Source organism: Tenrec ecaudatus, chromosome 2, assembly GCF_050624435.1.
Source record: "Tenrec ecaudatus isolate mTenEca1 chromosome 2, mTenEca1.hap1, whole genome shotgun sequence".
In the NCBI taxonomy this organism is placed as follows: Eukaryota; Metazoa; Chordata; class Mammalia; order Afrosoricida; family Tenrecidae; genus Tenrec; species Tenrec ecaudatus.
The window spans coordinates 76739133-76765377 of record NC_134531.1 but is presented as its reverse complement, the minus strand read 5'-3'; the positions used below and the strand labels follow the sequence as shown (position 1 = coordinate 76765377).

The following is a 26245-nucleotide window of genomic DNA, read 5'->3' as shown; positions in this document are numbered from 1 at the left end:
TAACTTCAGACTCACAGGAACCCTAGAAGAAGGATAGAACTCCTCCCTGTGGGTTTCAGAGCCTGTACCTCTTTACGGGCGCAGAAAACCAACTCTTTTTTCCACAGAGTGGCTGTGGGGTTGGAACTGCCGATCTTGTGGTTAGCAGCGTGATCCGTAACCCACTATCCACCAGTCCTCCTTTCCCCATCCATCAGAGGGCGTCTCTTATAACTGGAACAAGCCAATGCCTCTATTTTGATTCCCAAGACAAGTGTCAATTCCTGTCGTCTAGAAAATAACGGGAACATCTTGGATATACCAAAGGGTGGACGTTGTTCCTAGCCCTCTCGTTGCTGCACCGTCTAGTCCGGATATTCTGGGGGTTGTGCGCGTGTGCTGTCAAGGTGCAAGTAGCTCTCCTGAGTGTGAGACTGTTGGAATAATGGATGACTCCGGTAGAAAACGCAGGAGACTCAGGGGATTTGAGCGCCTGCTCTGCCAGACTCTGAAAGCAAATGGTCACTTGTGCCTGGCAGAATCCGGAGGCTCTACCCCCAGGTGCAAAGTACATTTGCCAGGTTTCTCGAGGGCAAAGGCAGGGTGAAGGCCCTCATTAAACCTGTGCCGAATGGTGAAGAGTAACTGTCCACTTTCGGCATTTAGGAATAGAAGCCTCTGGTTCTTGTAGTCCAGCAGGATGCCCACTCGGGCCGGGCGCTCAGTCACGTGCACATTGCTCACGATGCCACTATAGAAAAAGGTGTATCTGGAACGAGAGAGTAGGGAAACAGAAACTTCAGAAACCTTAAAGGAACATGATACAGACCGCCACTTGGAAGTAAACAATGGTTCAGTTAGTAACTTCCATTTACAATAATGAGTTACAATCATGTCGTCCAAAATACCGTACTTAACCAGCTCAGCAGAGCTGCTGGAATTCCCGGCTCACCCCAACAGGGGAGCATTCTTCTTCGTTTTGCTCCCGCTGTATTAAGAGGTCCCCGGACAACCTCCCTTGGGGTTTCTCTCCGTCTTCTAAACCTTCCCCAGCTGCCCATGTGCTTTAACTCCTGCACTCGTCTTGTTCCCTTCCTTAGAAAGAATCAAATCCTCGGAGGCTGCCATGGATTCTAAAAAGTACCACATGCTCACCTTCCCTACCATGCATCAATTTTACAGTTTAAAAATGTTCTGGCTCACTTACATGAGGACCTTAAGCAAGTTTAAGACAGAATTTGTGTTATTTTTATCCGGCTTCTTTTTTTTGTATCCGAGCTCTCTGCTCCAAGACAACTTTCCATGTCCTCTTCTCAACGTTTCCAGCAGATTCGACAGCTATCCCTTGAACCCATCCAAGAGTCCAGCATGTTCCTATGAATGTGGAGCGGGGGCTGGGGCGGGAGGGAAGCATGAAGGATACAGACTATTGTCCCGGCCCTCTCAGGAAAGAGGTTCTGTGCAGAGCAGGGAGGAAAGCGTGGTCATGATGTAAACACAGGCTAGGAGTGAGACTTCATCTGAGGCAGAGATGGGACAAGTGCTTATTAAAGGCATTAACTGGATCTTTCGTGATGCTGAAAAAAGGAGGGTGAGAGGTCAGCCTTGGAGGGAGACCTTGCTGAAAAGTAGCAGCTAAATTGTTCTGTATCACGGAGAAGAGGCCCAAGTTTGGTGATTTCTCCCAGTAGGGTGAGGCCCTGAAGCCAGAAGAAGGGAAGAAATGGGAGCTGGAAGATAAGAAATGAGAGGAAGGTCAATGGGTGTGGCAGGGATGAGGGGCCCAAGGATCTGCATAAGCGGCTCTGAAAGGCAGGGAAAGCCAACGGCCTCTAAGACGTGCACTGTCTGCTTTTAAGACCCCAGTGAATTCAGGGGGGTGAAATGTGGCAGAATGCAGCTCAAACAGAGAAACAGTGGTTGATGAGGACGGGGAGATAGTGAGGCTTAAACAATAATAAAGGACCTTTTCTTTTCTTTTTTAATCATTTTATTAGGGGCTCATACAACTCTTATCACAGTCCATACACACACCAATTGTGTAAAGCATATTTGTACATTCGTTGCCCTCATCATTCTCAAAACATTTGCTCTCCCCTTAAGCCCTTGGCATCAGCTCCTCATTTTTCCCCTCCCTCCCCGCTCCCCTCTCCCTCATGAGCCCTTGATAATTTATAAATTATTATTTTGTCATATCTTGCCCTGTCCGATGTCTCCCTTCACCCACTTTTCTGTTGTCCGTCCCCCAGGGAGGAGGTCACATGTAGATCCTAGTAACCGGTTCCCCCTTTCCAACGCACCTTCCCCTCCACCCTCCTAGTATCACCACTCACACCACTGTACCTGAAGGGATCATCCGCCCTGGATCCCCTGTGTTTCCAGTTCGTATCTGTACCAGTGTACCTCCTCTGGTCTAGCCAGGCTTGCAAGGTGGGATTGGGATCGTGATAGTGGGCGGGGATGAAGCATTTAGGAACTGGAGGAGCGCTGCATGTTTCACCAGTGCTACAGCACACCTTGACTGGCTCGTCTCCTCTCCGTGACCTTCTGTGAGGGGATCTCCAGTGGCTGACAAATAGGCTTTGGGTCTCCAGTCTGCACTTCCCTTTCATTCACTATGGTAAGATTTTTTTTTTTTTGGATGATGCCTGATACCTTTGACACTTTGTGATTGCACAGGCTAGTGTGCTTCTTCCATGTGGGCTTTGTTGCTTCTGAGCTAGATGGCTGCTTGTTTACCTTCAAGCCTTTAAGACCCCAGACACTATATCTTTTGACATCCAGGCACCATCAGCTTTCTTCACCACATTTACTTATGCACCCATTTGTCTTCTGCTATCGTATCAGGGAGGTGAGCACACAATGATATGATTTTTTGTTCTTTGATGCCTGATAACTGATCCCTTCAGCACCTCGTGACCACACAGGCTGGTGTGCTTATTCCATGTGGGCTTTGTTTCTTCTGAGCTAGATGGCCGCTTATTTACTGTCAAGCCTTTAAGGCCCCAGACACTATATCTTTTGATAACTGTGCACCATCAGCTTTCTTCACCACATTTGCTTATTCACCCACTTTGTCTTCAGTGGTTGTGTCGGGAAGGTGAGCATCATAGAATGCCAATTTAATGGAAGAAAGTATTCTTGCATTGAGGGAGTACTTGAGTGGAGCCCCAATGGATAAAGGACCTTTTCAAAGCCTTACTAATGAGAGATACAGCAGGGCAGAGAGTTAGGAGGACCTAATGATGGCAATGATGGGGATCTTCTAGAAAGAAAGCTTCATGGGGCAGAAACAGAGGGCAGGCAGGACTGGAAAGTAGAAAAGAGGGAGAAGAGGTCCAAACAGGGGGCCCACACGATCAATGATCGGTGGCAAAGGAAGCCTGTGTGTTACAGAGAACCTCACTGTCTGGTGGGTTTGGACAGACAAGGGATACGACACAGAGAGGTAAGTCAGGGGCTAGGCTCTCAATCTTCCTTGTCCAATATGGTAGCCACTAGCCACATGTGGCTACTTACATTAATCTAAATAAAATTGAAAATTCAGTTGCTCAGTCCCACTAGCCACATTTCAAGAGTTCAATATATGTATGTGACACTTTTTATTGTGTGCAGAAATATTCTATTGTACCATATTGCTCTGAATGCCCACATGGGTCATTTCTTCCTCCAGTTTGTCATACTATGGTGGCTTGTGTGTTGCTCTGATGCTTAAGGCAATGCCACTGTTATATCAAATACCAGCAGGGTCATCCAAAGCGGATCGGTTTCAGCAGAGTTTCCAGATTAAGAATTGACTGCTCACTTCAGAATAATTACCCACTGAAAAGCCTGTGCATAGCATCAGAACACTGTCAAGTACTGAAAACCTCACACATAGAAGCAGAACATGGTCAGAAGCAGTGCCAAAAGATGAGCCCCTGAGGTCGGAAGGTACTCAAAATAGAACTGAAGAATGTCTTTCTCAAAGTAGAGTCAACCATAGTGGTGTGGATGGAGTAAAACCTGCAGGAGTAAAGTCTTCAAGACCTTTACTTGCTGATGGGGAATGACCCCAAAGGAAATGAAATAGCTGTAAGCATCAATTAATAATTGGAATTTGGAATGAATTGGAAAATTAGAAGGTGTTAAGAATGAAAAGGAATGCATAAAGAATTATATTCTAAGAATTGATGAGCTAAAATGTTCTGGTATTGGCCATTTTGAATCATAAAATCATATGGTTTACTATGCCCAGGATGATGCCATCAAGAGGAATGTTGTTGCATTCAGCACCTTAAAGGACAGTTCAAGATCTATTGTGAAGTACAATTCTCTCTGTGATAGAATGAGATCTAGCTACATATAAGGAGATCCAATCAATGCAACTATTTATTATTCAAACAAACCACTAAAGCTAGTGCTGGGGTTGAAGAATTCTACTAATGTCTTCCATTTGAAATTACTCAAATGTGCAATAAAGATTCATTGGTAATTATTGTCTATTGCAATGTACAAGTTGGGAACAAAAAGGAAGGAACAGAAGTTGGAAAATATAGTCTTGATCATAGAAACAAATCTAGAGATCACATGCCAGATTTTTGCCTGACCAATGACTTCTTCATCACAAATACCTTTTATCAACAATCCAAAAGATCCATATTTATAGCCATTCCAAAGAAAGGTGACCCAACAGAATATGCAAATTATGAAGTAATATCACTGATATCAGATGCAAGTAAAATATTGCTGAAGATTGCCAGCAAAGGTTGTGGCAGTATGTTGACAGGGTGCTGCAGATGATCAGGTAAACATGGAACAAGAGCTATCATTGCAGATGTCAGATGGATCTTGGCTGAAAGTGGAGAATACCAGAAAGATGTTTTCTTGTGTTTTATTGATTATGCAAAGGCAGTCGACTGTGTAGATCAGAACTAACTATGGATAGTCTTGAGAAGAATGGGAATTTCAGGACATTTAATTGTACTCATGTGGAACCTGTTCATGGATCAAAAGGCAATTGTGCAAGCGGAGAAAGAGAATACTGCAAGGCTTCTGATCAGAAAAGGTGTGCACCAGGAATTGTATCCTCTAACCTTGCTTATTCAATCTGTATGCTGAACAGATAATCAGAGAAGCTGGGTCATATGAAAACACATTATCATAATTGGAGGAAGACTTATTAATGACCTGAAATATGCAGATGACACAACCTTGCTTACTGCAAGTGAGGAGGGCTTGAAGCACATGCTGATGGAGATCAAGGATTGCAGCCTTCCGTACGAATTACAACTCAATGTAAAGAAAACCAAAACCCTCACAATTGTACCAATGGGTGACCTTTTGATCAAAAGAGAAAAGACTGAAGTTGTGAAGGATTTCAACTTGCTTGGATACACAATCAATGGTCATGGAGGTGACACTCAAGAAACAAAGGATGCATCGCATTGGACAAATCTGCTTCACAAGATCTCTTTAAAGTGTTGAAAAGCAAGGATTCTACTTTGAAGACTATGGTACACCTTACCCAAGCCATGGTATTGTCAATCACTTCATATGCATGTGAAAGTTAGACATTGAATAAGCGAGACAGAAAAAAGGTCTACATATTTGAACTATGGTATTGGTGAAGAATACTGAAAGTACCCAAATAAATCTGTCTTGCAAGAAGTACTACCAGAATACTCCTTGGAGGCAACAATGGCAAGACTCATGTACTTTGGACATGATACCATGATCTATGGTTATAATATGGTTATGATATATAATCTCATGATACCAGGTCCTAAAGAAAGATTTCATGCTTGGTGAAGTAGAAGGGCATCAAAAGAGAGGAAGACCTTTTACAAGATGGACTGACACGGTGGCTGCAACAATGGGCTCAAACATTAGAACAATTGAGAGGATGGTGCAGGACCGGGCAGTGTTTCATTCCAATGTACATAGGGTTGCTATCAGGCAGAGCTGACTCGGAGACACCTAACAACAACACAGGGTTATGGCAAGAGAAGCGGGGTGACATGGGGAACGAACAATAATGTGTTCAAGAATGATGAACATTTTCTAAAATTCATTGTTTTAAAATATTTAAGCTATTGAGTGGTGTGCTAGGTGAACTATATGTCGATAACATTGTTTTTTAAAGGGTCCGGGAAGCAGGGCTCCAGCTTACCTCTGTGGTTCAGAACAATGCATGTACCATGAGGTTTCCCCTTGTGCCGCAGCACCAGCCTGGACGGCAGAGCTCGAGCAGATGCCAAGTCGGTACGCCGGGCAGTCTGTGACCGTGGTTTCCCAGTAATGCTGGCCACAGGCGGGCAGCTCCTCGCCCAGAACTGAGGGGACTCTGCAAGCAGAGCAAATCAGATTAAGGTCAACACAGATACTGTCAGACCTCAGAAAGGTCAACTTTCCCAAACTTATACTCAGTTTAGGCCGGGTCTTATCCTAAGAAATCGTTGGTTTGGTTGACTGTGGCCTCAATGTTTCTTCCCTGATCACAACAGAACTCCCCAAACCCTCCACATGAATTTGAGATATTTTCCACTGCCACTTATAATTAATCTGATTTGTACAGGCCTGTTGGCCTAATGGGTTATGAGCTGGACTGCTAACCACAAGGTCAGTAGTTCAAACCTACCAGCTGCTCTGTAGGGAAAAGATGAGATGTTCTACTTCCCAAAAGAGTTACTGCCTCAGAAACCCACGGGGACAATCCTACTCTGTCCTCCAGGGTCGCTAGGAGTTTGGTTTTGTTTGGGTAGAAGCTTGTGGCCCTCACTCTTGCAGACTCTGGCCTCTCTGAAGATTGTAGGTGCACCTGAAATGCTGTTTAAAAGTCTCTTTTGTCTCACCTTCGCTCTTTTAGTAAAAGTCAAGGTGAAATTAACAAAAGAACTTTCACCTGCTCATGAGCGACCTTGCTTGCTTGAGTTACTCAGTTTTGCTTGGAAATGGCTGAGACAGCAGGAAGTATTTTTAAGATAAGCAGCAGTACTGTTCTGTCAGAGCCCTCTCGCTTGCTCGCCCGCTCGCTCTCCCCTTTCCCAGCTGAGATGATGACGAATGCAAGGGAGTGTTTTCCGGTTTCTCAAGTCTGAAAGGTGGCTACTAACAAGTCTTCACTCTGTAGAAAACCTCAGTGTTTATGGATTTCATTTTCAGGTTAATAATCAATAAAGTATCATTATTATAAGTTATCACCTATGAACTCTTATCAATCTTCAGTCTATTTTTGTTATTGCTTTACGATACTAAAAAAAAAAAAGACAGGAAAATCCCATCTATTTCTTACTTTTTCCCACCCACCCCAACTCTCCACGGCTTGAGGATCATTCAAAATCTAGGAGCCCTGGTGGCCTTGATGAGCTACACATTTGGTCTGTTAACCGCAAATTCAAAGATTCAATTCCTCCACCAGCGGCTCTGAGGGGAAAAGATGACACTTTCTGCTCCCTTAGAGATCCACAGCCTTGAAAATCCAAAAAGGCTGTTCTACTCTGTCCTGTAGGGTTGGGATCTACTCAATGGCATTGGATGTTGCTTCACTTTGTTTTGTTTTTTGGTTTAACGGCTGAAAAACGAGCATATCGTATCACAGTGAGAGCTAAAGGTGCCTGGAGCATCAGAGCAGGGTGGGCTGTTTTCCAGGGCAGGTAACACTTGACTTGGGCCTTTGGCAGACCAGCAATAGTGCAAGTCATCATTGGTGGGTTTCGTGTTTTCTTGTAAGAATTTGCAACCTGCCCATTCCTGGGCCCATCAGCACCATCAGTGGCTGGTGTGTTTTAAGTGGTGTTTTTTAAAAGACGCTCCTGTTTGACCAGCTTGACCTTTAAAATAAGCCTGAGAAGTCGCAGGCATACTGCTGAGCAGTCTTCCCAGCATTTGGCTCTTCATTTGTGTTGGAGCAACTGTGACAGCAAGATTCTGCATGTCCTGCATGTGACCAGAACTGAGTTCTCAATCCAACGGCATCCTCCCCTAGTCATTGTCAAGCAGGTCAATACAAAATCCATAAAACTATAGAAGAATTATCTTGGACTCTTTTTCACTAAATCTGAAAGACCATCTTAATGAGATGGACTTTTTTTTTCTTTTTAACCATTTTATTGGGGGCTCTTACAGCTCTTATCACAATCCATGCAAACATCCACTGTGTCCAGCACATTTGTACATTTGTTGCCATCATCATTTTCTTTCTACTTGAGCCCTTGGTATCTGCTCCTCTTTTTTTCCCCTTCCTTCCCCACCTTCCCTCTCTAATGAACCTTTTTTCATGTCTTACACCAGGAGCTCTCAAACTACGACTGCGGGCCACATGTGGCCCACCAAGGACATTTATCCGGCCAGCCGGGTGTTTTTGCCCCATTTGTTGTTTTTTTTTAACGTCAAAATAAGATATGTGCAGTGTGCATAGGAACTTGTTCATAGTTTTTTTTTTTAAAAAAACCAACTATAATCCAGCCTTCCAATGGGGCTGAGGGACAGTGAGGACCCCTGTTTGACCGATATCCCCATTCACCTGGGAGGGGGTTTTATATATATATAGATCATTGTGATTGGTTCCACCTTTCTCCACCCACCTTCCCTTTACCATCCTAGTATCGCTACTCTCAGTATTGGTCCTTAGGGGTTTATCTGTCCTGGATTCCCTATGTTTCCAATTCTTTCCTGTATCCATATACATGCTCTGGTCTAGCCATATTTGTAGGGTAGAATTGGGCCATGATAGTGCAGGCAGGTGGGGGTGGTGGTAAGAAACATTAAAGAACTAGAGGAAAATTTTATTTTTCACTGGTGCTATACTGCTCCCTGACTGGTTTGTCATCTCCCCTCAACCCTTCTGTAAGAGGATGTCCAGTGGCCTACAAATGGGCTTTGGGTCTCCAATCCACACACTCCCTCATTCCTAATGATATGATTTTTTTGTTCTGTGATGCCTGATACCTGATCTCATCGACACCTCATGATCACACAGGCTGGTGTGTTTCTTCCATGTGGACTTTATTTCTTCTCAGCTAGATGACTGCTTGTTTATCTTCAACCCTTTAAGACCCCAGACACTATATCTTTTGATAGCTAGGTACCACCGCCTATCTTCACCACACTTGCTATGCACCCACTTTGTCTTCAGTGATCATGTCAGGAAGGTAAGCATCACAGAATGCTAGGTTTTTAGAACAAAGTTTTCTTGCATGGAGGGGAGATGGACCCTTGATTAGAGGGATTGACACGGGAGCTGCAACTACTGTGAGGATGCCATAGGACCAGGCAGAGTTCCATTCTGTAGTAAACAAGGTCACTATGATTCTGAACCAACTTGACAGCCACTACCAACAACAACATGTTCTATGTTGTAGATAAAAACATCTGTGCTTATAGTTCCAATGAAAAGGTTTGATACTTTTTCCAAATCATGTACTGCTTAGTACTGAACTGTGACAGAACCCTATGGGTTTGCACATATTTGTCTTTGAAATGACATTGAGGTATGGTCATTAAAGCAGGAGTCTGCTCTATGGAGACCAGGTGGGGCTGACACACTCTAAGAAGATTCTAGTGTTATGCAGCAGTACATTTGTGCTTTCTGCTTGTACTTACTCCATCAGCCGTCTTCTCTCTGCGAGGCTGATCACTGTCCCACTGGGGGAAATGTGTAGCGCGGGGTGAGCCGTGTCCCTCAACAACAGAAATCTGGTTCCTGTGGCAGTCAAGAAAGCAGGGTTAAACCAGAGCCACAATGTCAAGAGCTGTCCCTAGGATGCGGCACCATATTGAGTCCAGAGGGTAAAACGTTTCTGGGCAGTCAGTCCTAACATCCTCTATCAACATTAGGCTGACCTGGATGTATTGCAAACAAGGCACATGTACAAATGTCTGCTTGTGGTCAAGTCCCATGAGTTGCTACCCTCCTTCTTGTGCCATCTGGGTCTAGGTTAAGATAATAAAATGATCACTTTTTTATTCCTCACTTCCCTTCATAATCATTGAGAAGCAGCCTTTTTTTGGCTACTGATATGTAGGTATTATTATTCCCAGAACATCATGAAATGGTTTTATCCATTTCTTGAGTAATTCATTCACCCATCCATTCAGTCAGTCAGTCAATATTAAACAGTACATGCTATGTACCAGCTACCAAGAATGGAGTCCAGCACAGAGTTCACAGTGTAATAAAGAGAACTCTTCCTTACCTACCCCAAATATACACACACAAACACAGCTCCCAGCTCCCAAATATACTCATCCATTATAGCATATTGCGGGCCAAACAAAAAATCATCCGTTTTGAAGGATATGTCTGGGTCCACCTCCATATTAATTAAGTCAGAATGTCTAGCCATGGGAGCTGGGCATTAGAATTGTTAAGACCTTTAAGTTAAAGTTAATGGATAGTCAAGGCTGAGAGCATTTAAACCAAACTTCTTGACCAATCTTGAGTTTTCATGGCCCAGACCTAGCAACCGCAACAGGTTGAAGACTTTTTGGAGTTGCCCTCGGGAGTGTTCTCAAACAGCTTCTTGGGTTTGGAGGAGAACGCACCTCTGGTGGAAATGAGGGCAGCTTCACTCTGCTCACTTGTCCCAAATGTATTGATGGCTCTCACGTAGAAAAAGTAATTATCATTTGGTTGGAGATTAACTTTAAGTTGGAGTCCTTTAATTCCAGAGAAAGATCTAAATATAAAGAAAAAACATTATTTTAAAATGTAATGACCCATGCTAGACATGCTGTGTCAGATTTCAGTTTTGTAGTGAATGAGCAACTCATTACCGGTGATTTTTTTTCATTCTCTTCTTATGACCACCAGCATTAGCAAGCCAGAATCTGCAAGATGGTCATTGTCCATGAAGATTACTTTGCCAGTATCTCTATTTTTATGCAGCCAAACTCAAAATCATAAAAAATGACCAGCGATTAGTGTTGCATAGACCCGTGTAACTCCTGAGGCAATGGCTCCTCATCATTCTTTAAGCCTGAATGGAATTCACCCTAGGACTCAATTTTTGGCCAAACAATAGAATGGTTAAAATGTGAACATTAGCACTCAACAGGTTTGCACTCCTTAGAACAACCATTTTAAATCAAAAGGGTAGCATTTGCCCACAGGTAATGTTCAGAAGGCAAGAAGAGATAGGAAAGGCTCAGGACTGGAAATAGGAAAGACAGGAAGGATATGGGTTCAGTGATACTACCTGGAGGGATTTCCACCCATGGCATGAAACAACATGCGTGTGAATTGTTGAATGAAACCTTATTTGATTTGTAAACCTTTCACAGGCCACTACCATCCTCCAGGCCACTCCCTCCACCAAGGGCAATTTTGATAGTCCACTTGGGTGAGCTCCAACCCACATGTGTTGACTTTACATGCAACTGGGGAAATCACGTCCAATCTTCACTGCACCCCAAATGGCTGGGGGAATCGCCCCTTCAAACAGCTAGGGGAACTTCTGCCAACATCCCAAGACTCTATAAGTGACAGGGGGAACTCCAGCCCACCATTTTTGGTGCTCAATGCTGCCACGGGAACATCCACACAACCTCCATGGTGGGATATCTCCAAATTTGGTGATTCCGCCTGCCATCCACGGTACTCCACACAAAGGTGGGCACACCCACATGCCCTCCATGGCATTCAAGTTCCAGAGGGAAACACCACACTCCATCTATGGCATTACAACCCTATAGGACAAATCACTATGGCTTCCTGCGAGATCACCCACCCACTGCAGTGCCATTCTCATGGACCCACAACCGCCCGACCAGCTCCCCATGAGAGGACTATCTAACTCACATTCCAAATAACGAAATACTGGTTGGCTGGGGTAATAGTGAAACCACAGGAAGATACAGTAATAGCCTGACCCTGCAGTGCAGCTACCTGTGGGTAGTTTGAAGAAATACTCATACGAGTCTCCCAAGAAAACCCAGGGCTCCTCAACTCTGGAAGATGGTGCCGGGCTTCTCTAAAACAACATATATACAGCAAATAGACCCAACAGCCTCAACAAAAAAATCAGTAAAAACAGAAGACAATTCTGGAAGAAGTCATGAATCTAACGAAATGCATAGAAAAAGCAGACATTGACCTGCCACAGAAAGAAATCTTCATAATGCTGCTTAGAGTTATACAGGATATGAAGGAAGCAAAACAGAAAAAGGATGAAATGGTAGTTGAGATAAAGCAACATACCAAAGGGAAATACAAAACTTAAGGGATGAAATAACAAAATCTAGTAGCAAATTAACAGACTTGGCCAACAAACTTGAGTACACAGAGAATGGCACCAGTGACCTAGAGGATAAGCCAGCAGACTTCAACAAATGGGAAAGGCAGTCAAATAAGACAATCAGAAAAGATGAAGAAAACCTGAGAGCCATGTATGAAGCTATGTAGAGGAACAATATTACAAAATTGGACTACTGGAACAAGACACAACAAAGAAGTCAACTGAAAATAGCAAGGGAATTCTTTTTTTTAAAAAAGTTTTATTAGGGGCTCATAAAACTGTTAACACAATCCATACGCACATCAATTGTGTAAATCACATCTGTACATTCACTGCCCTCATCATTCTCAAAACTTTTACTCTCCATTTAAGCCCCAGGCATCAGGTCTCATTTTCCCCTCCCTCCCAGCTCCCCATCCCTCATGAACCCTTGATAATTTATAAATTATTATTTTGTCATATCTTTCCCTGTCTGACATCTCCTTTCACCCCCTTTTTTGTTGTCCCTACCCCAGGGAGGAGGTCACATGTAGATCCTTGTAATCGGTTCCCTCTTTCCAACCCACTCTCTCTCTACCCTCCCATGATCGCCTCTCACACCCCTGGTCCTGGAGGTATCATCTGCCCTGGATTCCCTGTGCCTCCAGCAATGAGGGAATTCTTAGAGAAAAACTTCCCCAGCTTAATAAGTGAAAATCAGGCAATTATTCAGAAGGCCAAAAGAACACCAGCCAGACTGAATCCCAAGAAGTCACCAAGATATATAATAGTTAAATTATAAAACTATGAGGAAAAGGACATACTCATAAAAGCAGCTAGGGAAATACAGTCACTTATAAAGTACCAAAATAAGTTCAGACCTATCAACAGGCATGAAGAAGAAGAGTGGAGTAACATATTCCAAAAAGTGGAGGAAAATAACACAAACCCAAGAATAATCTATCCATTATCTATTAAGATAGAAGGAGAATTAAGAGTCATCCAGAGAAGGAAAACTCAAAGAATACAAAATGGAAACCTAGTCCAACAAAAGATCCTTGCTGACCCAATATGGGCAGAAGACCAACACTCAATGAACACAAAAAAGAACATAAAACAACTCCACCCAAAGGGCAACAAAGAGAAAACAGCCTGCAAGATAGAATTAACACAATAGTGGAAATAAGGCAAGAATGAACCACACAGACATATACACAACACAAACTGATAAGATCGGTAGGAAAACACTCAAAAGGTACAAGATGGCACCACAGTGTCCACAGATGGATGTAATAACACTGAATATCAATGGACTGAATTCAGGTATTAAAAGGTAGGGGCTAACGGACAGGTTTAGAAAACATAACTCATCGATCTGCTGCTTACAAGAGACAAATCTCAAGCTTACAGACCAAAAAAAAAAAGGCTGACAATTAAAAGCTAAAGAAAATATATCAAGCAAATGGCAATTCAAAAAACAGCATTGGCAGCAATCTTAATCTCTGACAAAAGTGATCTCAAGGTGAAAGCCATAACAAGAGACAAGGAGAGGAACTATATAATACTCGAGGGAACAGTAGACCAAGAACCAGTGAGCATAATAAATATGAAAGACCTGAAACATTTATAAATCAAACACTACAAAAGAAGAAAAAAGAAATCACAGGCTCAACAATTATAGTAAGTGACTTTAATACACCACTCTCTGAAAAAGACAGATCACAGGGAAAGAAATTTAACAAGGAGGCCACAGAGCTAAACAGCACAATTGGACAACTTGACCTGAAAGATATTTTTAAGAGTTTTCAACCCAAATGGGGGGGGGGGGGGGGGGAAATCACCTTCTTTTCAAGGCCACAAGGCACAAACTCAAAGAGAGACCACATACTGGGAGAGAAGTCAAACCTGAGTATAGTCAGCCATATAAAGATTGTACAGACTTCTCTCTCCAACCACTATGGTGTAAGGCTGTAAATCAACCAAAGGACGACGAAGAAAATAAGGAAAACAATTGGAGGATAAATAACTCTCTAATGCAAAAGGAGTGGCTATTGGCCCAGATCAGAGATGAAATCAGGAAGTTTCTATAAACCAATGAGAATGAAAATACGATGTACCAAAACCCTTGGGACACAGCCAAGGGGTTATCAGAGAAGTTTGATAGTAAGACATGAACACACAAAAAAAGAAGAGAGACTTATGGTTGATGTGCTGGCACAAAATTTACACCAATTAGAGCAGAGTCAACAGAACAATCCTTCTAATAGCAAAAAGGAAGAAATAATAAAAATTCAGGGCTGAGATACAGGAGAGGGAAAACAAGAAACTATGGAACAAATTAATGCAGCAAAACTGTGGTTCTTTGAAAGGAGTAACAGAATTGATAGACTTCTGGCAAACCTTACCAAAACGAGAAGGATCAAATTTCAAGTCAAGGATGAGGAATGAAACAGGGGACATTACAATGGACCTTAATGAAATCAATAGGAAACTATATACTCATGTATAAGCTGAGCTTTTCATCACATTTTTAATGCAGCTCTTGTAGTAAAATTAGGTACCTTGGCTGATACTCGGGTCAGCTTATACTTGAGTATATACATAATTACACACTACTATGAAGGCCTGTACTATTAACAAATTCAACAATTCGGAAGACATGTACAAATTCTTGGAAAAACAATCCCTCGATAGACTATCTCAGATGGACATCAAGAACCTCAACAGACCCATATCAATAGAAGAAATAGAAAAACTTATCAAGGGATTGCCAACAAAAAAATCCCCTGGACCAAATGACTTCACAGGAGAATTATATCAAGCATTCTGGGAAGAACTCAAACCAAGCCTACACAAACTCTTCCAGAACAACCTCTATGAACCTAGTATAACTCTAATACCTAAAGCGGGTAAGGATCTCACAAGAATTGAGAACTACAGACCATATCCTTAATAAACATCGATGAAAAATCCTTAACAAAATACTGGGTAATAGAATACAAAAGCATATAAAACAAATAATTCACCATGACCAAGTTGGACTCACACCAGGGATGCAGGAATGATTCAACATATGAAAGACCATTAGTATTATTCATCACATTGATATGAAAAAAATTATAAGAACCACGTGACCATATCAATAGATGCGGGAAAACATTTGACAACATCCAACACCCATTCTTGTTTAAGACACTCAAGAAGATAGGAATGGAAGGAAAATTCCTCAATATTATACAAGCTATATATGAAAAACCAACCGCCAACCTAGTAACCAATGGAGAAAAGATGAAAACAATTCCACTGAAAAGGGGACCAGATAAGGATGTCCTTTGTCCCCACTCCTATTTGACATCATACTCGAAGTCCTAGTTAACAACATAAGGCAAAGAAAAGACATCAAAGATATTTGTCTGGGGAAGGAAGAGGTAAAACTATTGTTATTCAGAGATGATATGATTTTATCTATTGAAAATCCCCAAAACTCAACAAGTGGAGTGTTGGGAGTGATAGAGGAATATGGCAGAATGGGAGGATACAAGATCAACAAACAGAAGTCTATCAGACTGCTGTACACATCTGACAATATCACAGAAGAGGCAATTTAAGGGATAGTGTAGGAGGTCTGCTGGTCAAGGAGTTTATTCCCGCAGGATAGTACCCTTTATAATAGCCAAGCACAAATTGAAATATCTAGTGATATATCTGACTTTAAAAACAAAAGATTTGTATAAAGAAAACTACAGAACACTATTACAAGAAACCAAGAATGACCTCAACAAATGGAAGAATATCCCATATTCGTGAATTGGAAGACTCAATATAGTAAAGATGTCAGGTCTGCCCAAGGCACTATATAAGTTTAAAGCTATCCTATTATGAATACCATCATCCTTCAAAGAATTGGAAAAACTGATTACCAACTTCAAGGACACAGTGGGAGGGCTTGCTTTAACTGACTTTAGCGCATATTCTACAGCCACAGTGGTCAAAACACTGTGGTACTGGTATAATGAGAGAGATTCAGACCCATGGATAAGAGCTGAAAACTCAGAAATAAGAACATCAGCATACAGATGACTAATTTTTGTTAAGGGTCCAAAAAATATCAAATGGGAAGCGCATACCCTCTTCAGTAAGTGGTGCTGGAAAAAAAAAATGGATATCTGCAGAAAAATGAAGCAAGACCCTTACTTCACTCCATGCACAAGAATAAACTCAAGGTGGATCACAGACCTTGAGATAAAACCCCAAACTATCAGGGCCATTAATGAGGGAATTGGGACAAACCTGAGAACCTTGGCACAGGGAATATATAGGCTATTGGATATAGGGGAGGATATAAATACAGAGAAGTCACAAATTGACAAGTGGGATATACTGAAGATAAAACACCTGTGTACATCAAAAGAATTCACCAAGAGTAATGATAGAGCCCATGGACTGGGAAAATGTCTTTAGCAGGACACATCAAACAAAGGCCTTATTACTAAAATCTACAATACTTTGCAAGCTTACAATAAGAAAAAAACAAACAGCCCACTAAGGAGGTAGGCAAAGAACCTGAACAGAAGCTTCACAGGGGCAGAAATCTGAATGGCCAATAAACATATGAGAAAATGTTTCTGATTATTAGTCATAAGAGAAATGGAAATTAAACAACTATGAGATACCACCAAACACCCTCAAAGATAGCCCAACTCAAAAAATCAGAAAATAACAAGTGTTGGAGGGTCTGTGGTGAGATAGGAACTCTCATCCACTGCTGGTGGACCTGTAGGTATGTACAGCCATTATGGAAATAGATTTCGTGATATCTAAAACAGATGGAATAGAGTTACCATATGACCCAGCAATCCCCCTACCGGGCATATACCCAGAAGAGGAACAAAACAAACCATAGCCAGACACCTGTGCTCCAATGTTCATTATGGCACAGTTCACAATTTCAAGGAGTTGGAAACAACCCAAATTTCCATCAACAGATGAATGGATCAAAAATGGTGGTACATGCATACAATGGAGTACTACATGTCCCTAAAAAGCAGCAATGAACACATGAAGCACACTGCCACATGGGAAGAACTGGAGGATGGAAATCATGCTAAGTGAAGTAAGTCAAGGAGAAATACAACATGAGTCCACTGAGGTAAGCTTTAAAAAAAAGGGCATAAGGGAAATGCTACTATATACATCCCTGGGGTGAGATCCAGCAACTATGGCAGGGGCCAAACTCAATCCAGGGATACATACAGCAGCCAACTAAATAACAGGGGAAAGAAAGATGGAAAAAAAAAGACATGGGTACTGGGGGAGCAGGGCATTAACCCACCCAAGGGGAGGGTATTGTTTATATCTCCATAGGAGAGGGAGAGACCAGGCTTCAACCTGATATGCCAAGACGTGAATACAACATACCAGCATGTACCAGGGAACTAAGAGAGAGGTCTGCAGGGCCGGCCCCAACCCCAACTATGTGGACACCCTCCACTCCTCAGAAGAATGAACTTCAGAGGACAGCACTGGTGCTACAGGTTGGGGTGAGGGGCGCATCAGATTAGACCACATGGGAGAAATGAAAAGGGATGGAGAGGGAGGAGGGGACATCCTGGCCCACAAAGTCCTGAGGACAATGTTCCTGCTTGAACAGACAATGCACAGGGAGGAACGTAGGACTGGACCCACCAAGGGATGGGGCATTCCTCACTGCACCATGGCGCAGCAGGGGACAGTGCAGGAATTGTGCACAATCTGAACCTATCACACTGGGGTGAAACACTAAAGGCATACAGCAGAGCAGCAAGGGAAGCAAAGTGATGAAATCCCCGGGCATTACCAAAAACAGACTTTGGAGACAGAGTGTGGCACCCATAAGACTTGAATAGAAAACACGCATAAAGGCCAACAAACAGACCTTGAACTATTTATAGGCTTTTCCATTTTTGTCAGTGGCTTTCTTTTTGTTTTTGTTTTGTTTTTGGTCTTGACTATTATTGTTATTGGTTTTTTTTGGTCTTGACTTTCTTTGTTGTTTTGTTTGGCTTTGCCTGGTTGGGGTTGTTTTTTTTTGTGTGTGGTTGTTGTTGCACTTATTAATGTCTCTGCATGTCTATCTAAATAAGATAGGTGGGATAAACAATTCTAGAGGTAAAAATGGGACCAATGGTTCTGGGGAGATACAGGAGAAGGGGAGGTGGGAGAAAGACAGGGGAGGAGGGCTCAACTCAGAACAAAAAGTGAACTAAAATCAATGGAGAGAAGCATAGAATCCCTAGTGGGGCTTAATCAAGAGCAATGTCGCAGCGAGGAATTACTAAACCCGAATGAAGGCTGAACATGATGGTGGGACAGGAGGAAAGTAAAAGGAAATAGAGGAAAGAACCAGGAGGCAAAGGACATTTATATAGTTCTAAATACAGGCATGTGCATATGTAATATATATTTATATATAACAAGAGGGGAATAGAACAATGTACTCATATCTATATGTTAAGAACTAAGGTTGCAGATGGACACTGGGCCTCGGCTCAAATACTCCCTCAACACAAGAACATTTTGTTCGAATAATCCGGCATTCTGTGATGCTCACCTTCCCAACAAGATCACCAAAGTCAAAATGGGTGCTTAAGCAAATGCGGTGGAGAAAGCTGATGGTGGCCATCTATCAAAAGATAGTGTCTGAGGTCTTAAAGGCTTGAATATAAACAAGCAGCCAGCTAGCTGAGAAGCAACAAAGCCACCTGGAAGAAGCACACCAGCCCGTGTGATCATTAGGCATCAATGGGATAAGGTATCAAGCATCTAAGACCCAGAACAAAATCATACCCAATGTGGGGAGGGGGAGAGGCATGGAGTGTAGACCCAATGCCCATCTGTAGAAAATTGGACATCCCCTCATAGAGGAGTCAACAAGGAAGATATGAGCCAGTTAGGGTGTAGTATAGCACTGATGAAACAGACAACTTTCCTCTAGATCGTTGATGCTTCCTTCACCCCACTATGATGACCTCAATTCTACCTTATAAATCAAATTAGACCAGAACATGCACTGCTACAAATAAGAGCCCGCAACACAGGGAATCCAGCATAGATAGACTCCCCATGGCCAACAATGAGAGTAGAGATACCAGGAGCATTAGGGGAGCTTGGGGGGAGAAAAGGGGAATTGATCACAGGGCTCAACCTATAACCCCCTCTCAGGGAGATGAACAATGGAAAAATGGGTGAGGGGCGATGGAGAATGATGATATGAAAACAATCTAACTTATCAAGGGTTGTGAGGAGGGGAGGGGGAAGATATGGGGAGCTGATATCAGGGGTTCAAGTGGGAAGAGAATGCTTTGAAAATCATGATGGCAGCATATGTGTAAATGTGCTCGACACGTAGATGAATGTATGGATTGTGATAAGAGTTGTTTGAGCCTCCAATAAAAGCATTTAATAAAAAGAAAAACAAAGAAGATGTGCTCCTCAAGTCAAAAGGCACATTGGAAGAACTGCCTCCTCCAGACAGAAAGATCTTAATGATATGGGTAGAGCAAAAGTGTCAGGACCTGTATTTGTGCTGTGGCATGAAACAAAATGAGAAGAAACAGCTGCAAGAATCCATTAGCCACTGGAACATGGAAGTATGAACTATGAATTGAGACACATTGGAAGTTGTAAAAATTAAAATGGAATACATAAAGATCAACATCCTAGGCATTAGTGAGCTGAAATGGATAGGCATTGGCCATTTTGAATCAGACAATCATATGGCTTACTATACCAAAAATGACAACTACAAGAGGAATGGGGCTACATCTATTGTAGTCAAAAGGAACACTTCAAGATCTCTCCTGAAGTACAGCACTATCAGTGATAGGGGAATATCCATACGTCTCAAGGAAGACCACCTAATACAATTATTATTTAAATGTATGAAGCAACTACTAATGTTAAAACTGAAGATATGAAAGATTTTCATCAACTCCTATAGACTGAAATTGATCAAGCATAAAATCAAATCACAAATCTAATCACATTGATTAGAATATGAAAGTTGGAAACAAAGAAGAAAAATTGAAAATATGGTCTTGCAAGACCCATCAATTATTCATTATAAATAATTATTTTCAACATTAATGATAAATATACATGGGACCACATAGGATGAAATATACAGGAATCAAATAGACTATGTCTATGGAAAGACACCACAGAGAAGCTCAATATCACCGATCAGAACAAGGCCAGGGGGTCAACTGCAAACAAATCAGCAATGCTATTTACCGTAAACCAGACAAGTTGTGAAATGACAGCAAGTACCTTATGTGTGAAGAAAGCAAAATGTTGTTAATAATATAAGGAAGAAAGAAAAGACCAAAATGGATGTTAGAAGAGACTCTGACACTTGGTCTTGAATGTAGACTAGCTAAAGTAAGTGGAAGAAATGATGACAAGTGAGGCAGACTATTTCTCAGAGCAGCTGGAGAAGACAAAATATTATAATGAAATGAAATTAGAAAAGAACATGCCTTGCCTTCTCTAGCTGAAAGAACTGGAGGAAAAAAATTTAAGCCTCGAATTGTAATCCTGAAGGAATCTGTGGGCAAAATATTCAATGACACAGGACAAGTAAAAGAATATAGAAGAACTGCAAGTCACTGTGCCAAGAAGTGATTGATGTTCAACCATTTTAAGAAGTAGCATATGATAAAGAATTGAAGACACGAAAGGAAGAAATTCAAGGTGCATGGAAAGCATTTGTGAAAAACCAAGCTCTGGGAGTTGGCAAAATACCAATTTATATAGTTCAACAAATGGATACAGCACTGGAAGTGATTATTCATCTATGCTAAGAGATTTGGAAGACAGCTATATGGCCAGCCAACTGAAAGAGATTCTTTATTGTGCCAATTGTAAACCAAAAGAATGTGAAAATGATCAAACAATATCATTAATATCACACACAAGAAAAAACTTTTTTGGGGGGGTTCCTGTAGTTGTTTTTTTTTTATTTTAACAATTTATTGGGGATGATACAATTCTTTTCACAGTTCATACATATACATACATCAATTGTATAAAGCACATCTGTACAGTCTTTGCCCTAATTATTTTTTTCTCTTTTCTTCTTTTACATTTTATTAGGGACTCAAACAACTCTTACCACAATCCATACATATACATACATCAATTGTATAAAGCACATCCATACATTCCCTGCCCCAATCATTCTCAAGGCATTTGCTCTCCACTTAAGCCCCTTGGATCAGGTCCTCGTTCCCCCCCCCTCCCTCCCCATTCCCCCCTCCCTCATATGCCCTTGGTAATTTATACCTCGTTATTTTGTCATATCTTGCCCTATCCGGAGTCTCCCTTCCCCCCTTCTCTGCTGTCCCTCTCCCAGGGAAGAGGTCACATGTGGATCCTTGTAATCAGTTCCCCCTTTCCAACCCACTCACCCTCCACTCTCCCAGCATCGTCCCTCACACCCTTGGTCCTGAAGGTATCATCCACCCTGGATTCCCTGTACCTCCAACCCTCATATGTACCAGTGTACAGTCTCTGTCCTATCCAGCCCCGCAAGGTAGAATTCGGATCATGGTAGTTGGGGGGAGGAAGCATCCAGGATCTGGGGGAAAGCTGTGTTCTTCATCGATACTACCTCACACCCTAATTAACCCATCTCCTCTCCTAAACCCCTCTATGAGGGGATCTCCATTGGCCGACACTTGGGCCTTGGGTCTCCACTCTGCACTTCCCCCTTCATTTAATATGATATATATATACATATATACACATACACATATACATATACACATATATACACATACACACACTTATATCTTTTTTTTTGCATGATGCCTTATACCTGGTCCCTTGGGCACCTCGTGATCGCACTGGCCGGTGTGCTTCTTCCATGTGGGCTTATTTGCTTCTGAGCTAGATGGCCGCTTGTTCACCTTCAAGCCTTTAAGACCCCAGACACTATCTCTTTTGATAGCCGGGCACCATCAGCTTTCTTCACCACATTTGCTTATGCACCCATTTGTCTTCAGCGATCCTATCATGGAGGTGTGCAGTCAATGATATGATTTTTTGTTCTTTGATGCCTGGTAACTGATCCCTTTGGGACCACTCGATCACACAGGCTGGTGTGTTCTTCCATGTGGACTTTGTTGTTTCTGAGCTAGATGGCCGCTTGTTTATCTTCAAGCCTTTAAGACCCCAGTCACTATCTCTTTTGATAGCCGGGCACCATCAGCTTTCTTCACCACATTTACTTGTTCACCCACTTTGGCTCCAGCTGTTGTGTTGGGAGAGTGAGCATCATAGAGTTCCAATTTAATAAAAGAAGGTATTCATGCATTGAGGGAGTGTTTGAGGAGAGGCCCAAGGTCCCTCTGCCACCTTAATACTTGACCTATAAATATAGACACATAGATCTATTTCCCCATCCTCCTATATATATTTGCATGTACATGTCTTTGTCTAGACCTCCATGAATGCCCTTTGACTCCTAGCTCTTTCCTTCATCTCCCTTGACCTTCCTCCTGCCCTACTACCATGCTTCATCGCCACCTGGGCTGGAGTATACCTCTTCTCTAAGCAACCTTACCCTTGATCATTTCCCACCAGGCCTGCCACTCCCCCTTCTCTACCATTTGGGGTCCCATGTTTTTCCCTTGTCCCTGGGTTTGTTAACACCACTTCCTTCCCCCCCTACCCCCCACCCCAAGTCCCCCCGGAACTGTCGGTCCCGTTGTTTTTCATCCAGATAGTTCATCCAGCCTGTCCTATTCAGACAGACCTGTGGAGTCACTAACATGCATGAAAACTAGACAGAGGAAAACAAAGCAACAGTATACAACCAAACAACAAAACAAACCACTGAAAAAGAACAGAACAAAACAGTTCACAAGAGAAAAGCTTGTAGTTAGTTCAGGGATCGTTTGCTGGCCCTTAGGAGCGTTTTCCAGTCCAGTCTGTTGGGGCACCACGCCCTGGCCCCAAAGTCCACTTTCAGCATTCCCTGGGGTCCTTGCCACTCCATTCCCTTGCTGTTCCGCTGCACTCCCCCAGTGATTTGCCTCGGTGTGGTGGGATCAAGTCAGGTGCAATTCCCACACTGTGTCTCCGGTGCTGTCCCCTGTATCGCCCTTAGTCACTGAGGGGCATCATGTCTCATAGTAGGGCCAGCCATGTTGTTCTCTCTGTGGACTAGCTGCTCTACTCAACAAGAAAAATTTTGCTGAAAATAATTTTTTTAATGTTTGCAGAAGTAGATCAACAGAGAAAGGCCAGAATTCAAGCCAGTTTCAGAAGGGGACATGGAACAAGGGATATCACTGCTGCAATATGAGGGGTCTTCGGTGAACTAAATCATAATAAATCATGGATGACATTGTGAAAAATGGAAATTTCAGAAAACTTAATTATACTCATGTTGAACTAGTGCATAAAACCAAGAGGCAGAACAGAAGAAGGGGACATTGCATGGTTTAAAACCAAGTTAAATATGTGTCTGAGTTAGACCCTTTCATCACACTTACTCAGTGTCTGTGTTGAGCAAATAGGGAAGACAGACTATATGGATGAGAATGTGGCAGCAGGATTGGAAGTAGACTCACCAACAGCCTGCTACGTGCGAAGAGTATATGACTTTGCTTGTTGAAAACAAAGAGGTATTGAAGCATTTACTGATGATGAACATCAAGGGTTATAGTTTTCAATATGGCTTATGTCTCAACATAAAGAAGATTAAAAACCACATAACTAGACCAATAAGCAAAGTCATGATAAACAGAGAAAAGGCTGAAGTTGTCAAAGATTGCATTTTACTTACATTCAAAGACAACCTCCACAGAAGCGCCAGTCAAGATATCAAAGAACTTACTGCATTGGGCAAATCTGCTGCAACAGCGTCTCTTCAAAGGGTTAAAGAGCAAAGATGTCCTTTTGAGGACTAAGGTGCGCCTGAACCAAGCCATGGCATTTTCAGTTGCCTCCAATCCATGGGAAAACTGGATAACAAATAAGGAAGGCTAAATAATTGATAACTTTGAACTATGGATTTAGCAAAGAATATTTCATAACCCAGGGACTGCTAGAAGAATGAACTAAGTTGGTGGCTGGGAAAAGTGCAGCCAAATACGCCGTAGAAGCAAGGATGGTAAGGGTTTGTCTCACACACTTTGGGCACATTATCTGGAAGGACAAGTCGCCGGAGAAGGAGACCATGCTTGATATAGTAGAGGGTCAGCCACAAAAGAGGGGAAACCCTCAAAGAGATAGATTGCTACTATGACTACAGCAATGTGCATAACCATAGCAATGATGCTCATGAGGATGCTACAGGACCAGGCAGTGTTGTATTCTGTTATACATGGGCTCATTAGGACTAAGAAACAAGCAATGGCACTGAATAACAACAGCAAAGTATTTCATCCTAGTTATATAGTTAGCAGATTGGAACCGCAGAAAATCAAGATGAGTGATGATATTGTACACGATCATCTAAGTTGGGCTGCTAACAGTCCAACTCTGAGGGAGAAAGACTAGGTTTTCTACTCCCATAAAGAGTTACTGTCCAGGACACACCCAGGAGTACTTCTGTCCTGTCCTATCAGGCCACTAAAAGTTGGCATCGGCTCACGGGCAAAGAATATGGTTTTGGTTCACCATGCCAAAAGCCAACAAAGTTAGTAAAAATGGAAGATTTCTAAGAGGAGGGGCTATCATTAAGGCCTGCTTATTCTGCCAAGGAAAAGAATTCTAAAGACATCTACACTGTCTCAATAGTTGCTATCCTTAAATGGTCCACTTACATTAAAGGAAACATGCTGGTCATGGCGTCCAGTTGACAGTGGGGCTGATAAGAACACTGTTACCAGCCTAACCACTCAAATGCATATAGACTTTCTGGAAATGAAGACAGAGCTCTCTGAACTTGACAATGAGCTGGGATATTTTCCATTCTACTGACCTGATTGTATTCATAGTCCAGAGTATTAACAACAATAAAGCACACATGTACTCTCTATTTTAGCCTCATCTAGGGAGTCCTTTTTAAGAATTTTGAACTAGAGTCCAAAAGAGGTCCTGGCCCTGGATTGAAAAAATGATGAATGAAAATAAAAGCACACCGGGTTTGATATTCGTTCTGAGAGGGGTACAGTATGGTGGGGGCCTTTTTGTTGATGTTTTTCTTCCTTTGGTTTGGTTTTGAATGAATGTCCTGCAGCAGCAATAGCATCAAAAATTCACCACTGTTTATGCCTGGGTGATTTTTTAGATCATTTCTACTTCTGTTGTCTCTTTTCACTTTATTGTCAACACCTGCCTTGGAGAATAACAAGATGGAGAACCAGATAAAATAAAAAATATTGCAGAATCATAAGACAACCCATTTAGAAATTCTTCAAAGCAGAAATTCGTATACAGTAACAACATGCCACCTCACCCCTAATGTGTAAAATACTAAAAGACCAAGGAATGTTCCCGAGAAGGAAGGGGAGGCAGGAGCAGCCTGGGTCTATTTGTGTATCCACTCTTTAGTCCCCAGTGTTAGGAAAAGGTCAGAACAAATGCCTCAAATTTTATTGGTTGTTATTTCAGAACCTACTGCCTGACTAGGCCCTTGGGAGAGTACTATCTTTAGATGCACTGAGCCAGGATCGATGAAACTGAGCCACATGTCTACTGCCAACTAATTATGCTTCCATTAATTAATGAGCCATCATGTCCTATGAGTGGTGATGTAATTCTTAAATAAAGTGCCTAGAATATCAGTCTGGTGTAGATGCATTGTGTATCTAGTTTAAATGTATAACTAAAAAGATGTTCTGAATGTGCATTAATTATAATTAGGAATAAAATTATTGTCTCAGAAAACACACTGAGACCTGAATCAATTTTCAGACTTCATTCACCATCAAATAAACAGTCATTGAGCACTTACCAGGCTTCTAGGCCTGGTTTTTTTACTATTAATCCTGAACCCTGAGGCCTAAGAGACAACTGGAAAGGAGCTCAATACGTCAACCAAACACGCCAAAAGATTAAGAAAGAAATCACAGACTCGACAA

At 42.1% G+C, this 26245-nt stretch overlaps 1 protein-coding gene across 1 annotated transcript in view; it reads right to left on the bottom strand.

Annotated features, from left to right (window-relative positions):
- Positions 1-501: 501 nt before the first annotated feature.
- The window catches only part of CMYA5 (cardiomyopathy associated 5), a 117793-nt gene continuing 92049 nt past the window's right edge, over positions 502-26245 (bottom strand). Inside the window, exons 10-13 of the mRNA XM_075542663.1 lie at positions 10504-10637; positions 9562-9661; positions 6131-6304; positions 502-748 (exon numbers count right to left, since the gene is read on the bottom strand). Of these exons, the coding sequence (XP_075398778.1) occupies positions 502-748; positions 6131-6304; positions 9562-9661; positions 10504-10637 (655 nt within the window). The remainder of the gene's footprint in view (positions 749-6130; positions 6305-9561; positions 9662-10503; positions 10638-26245) is intronic.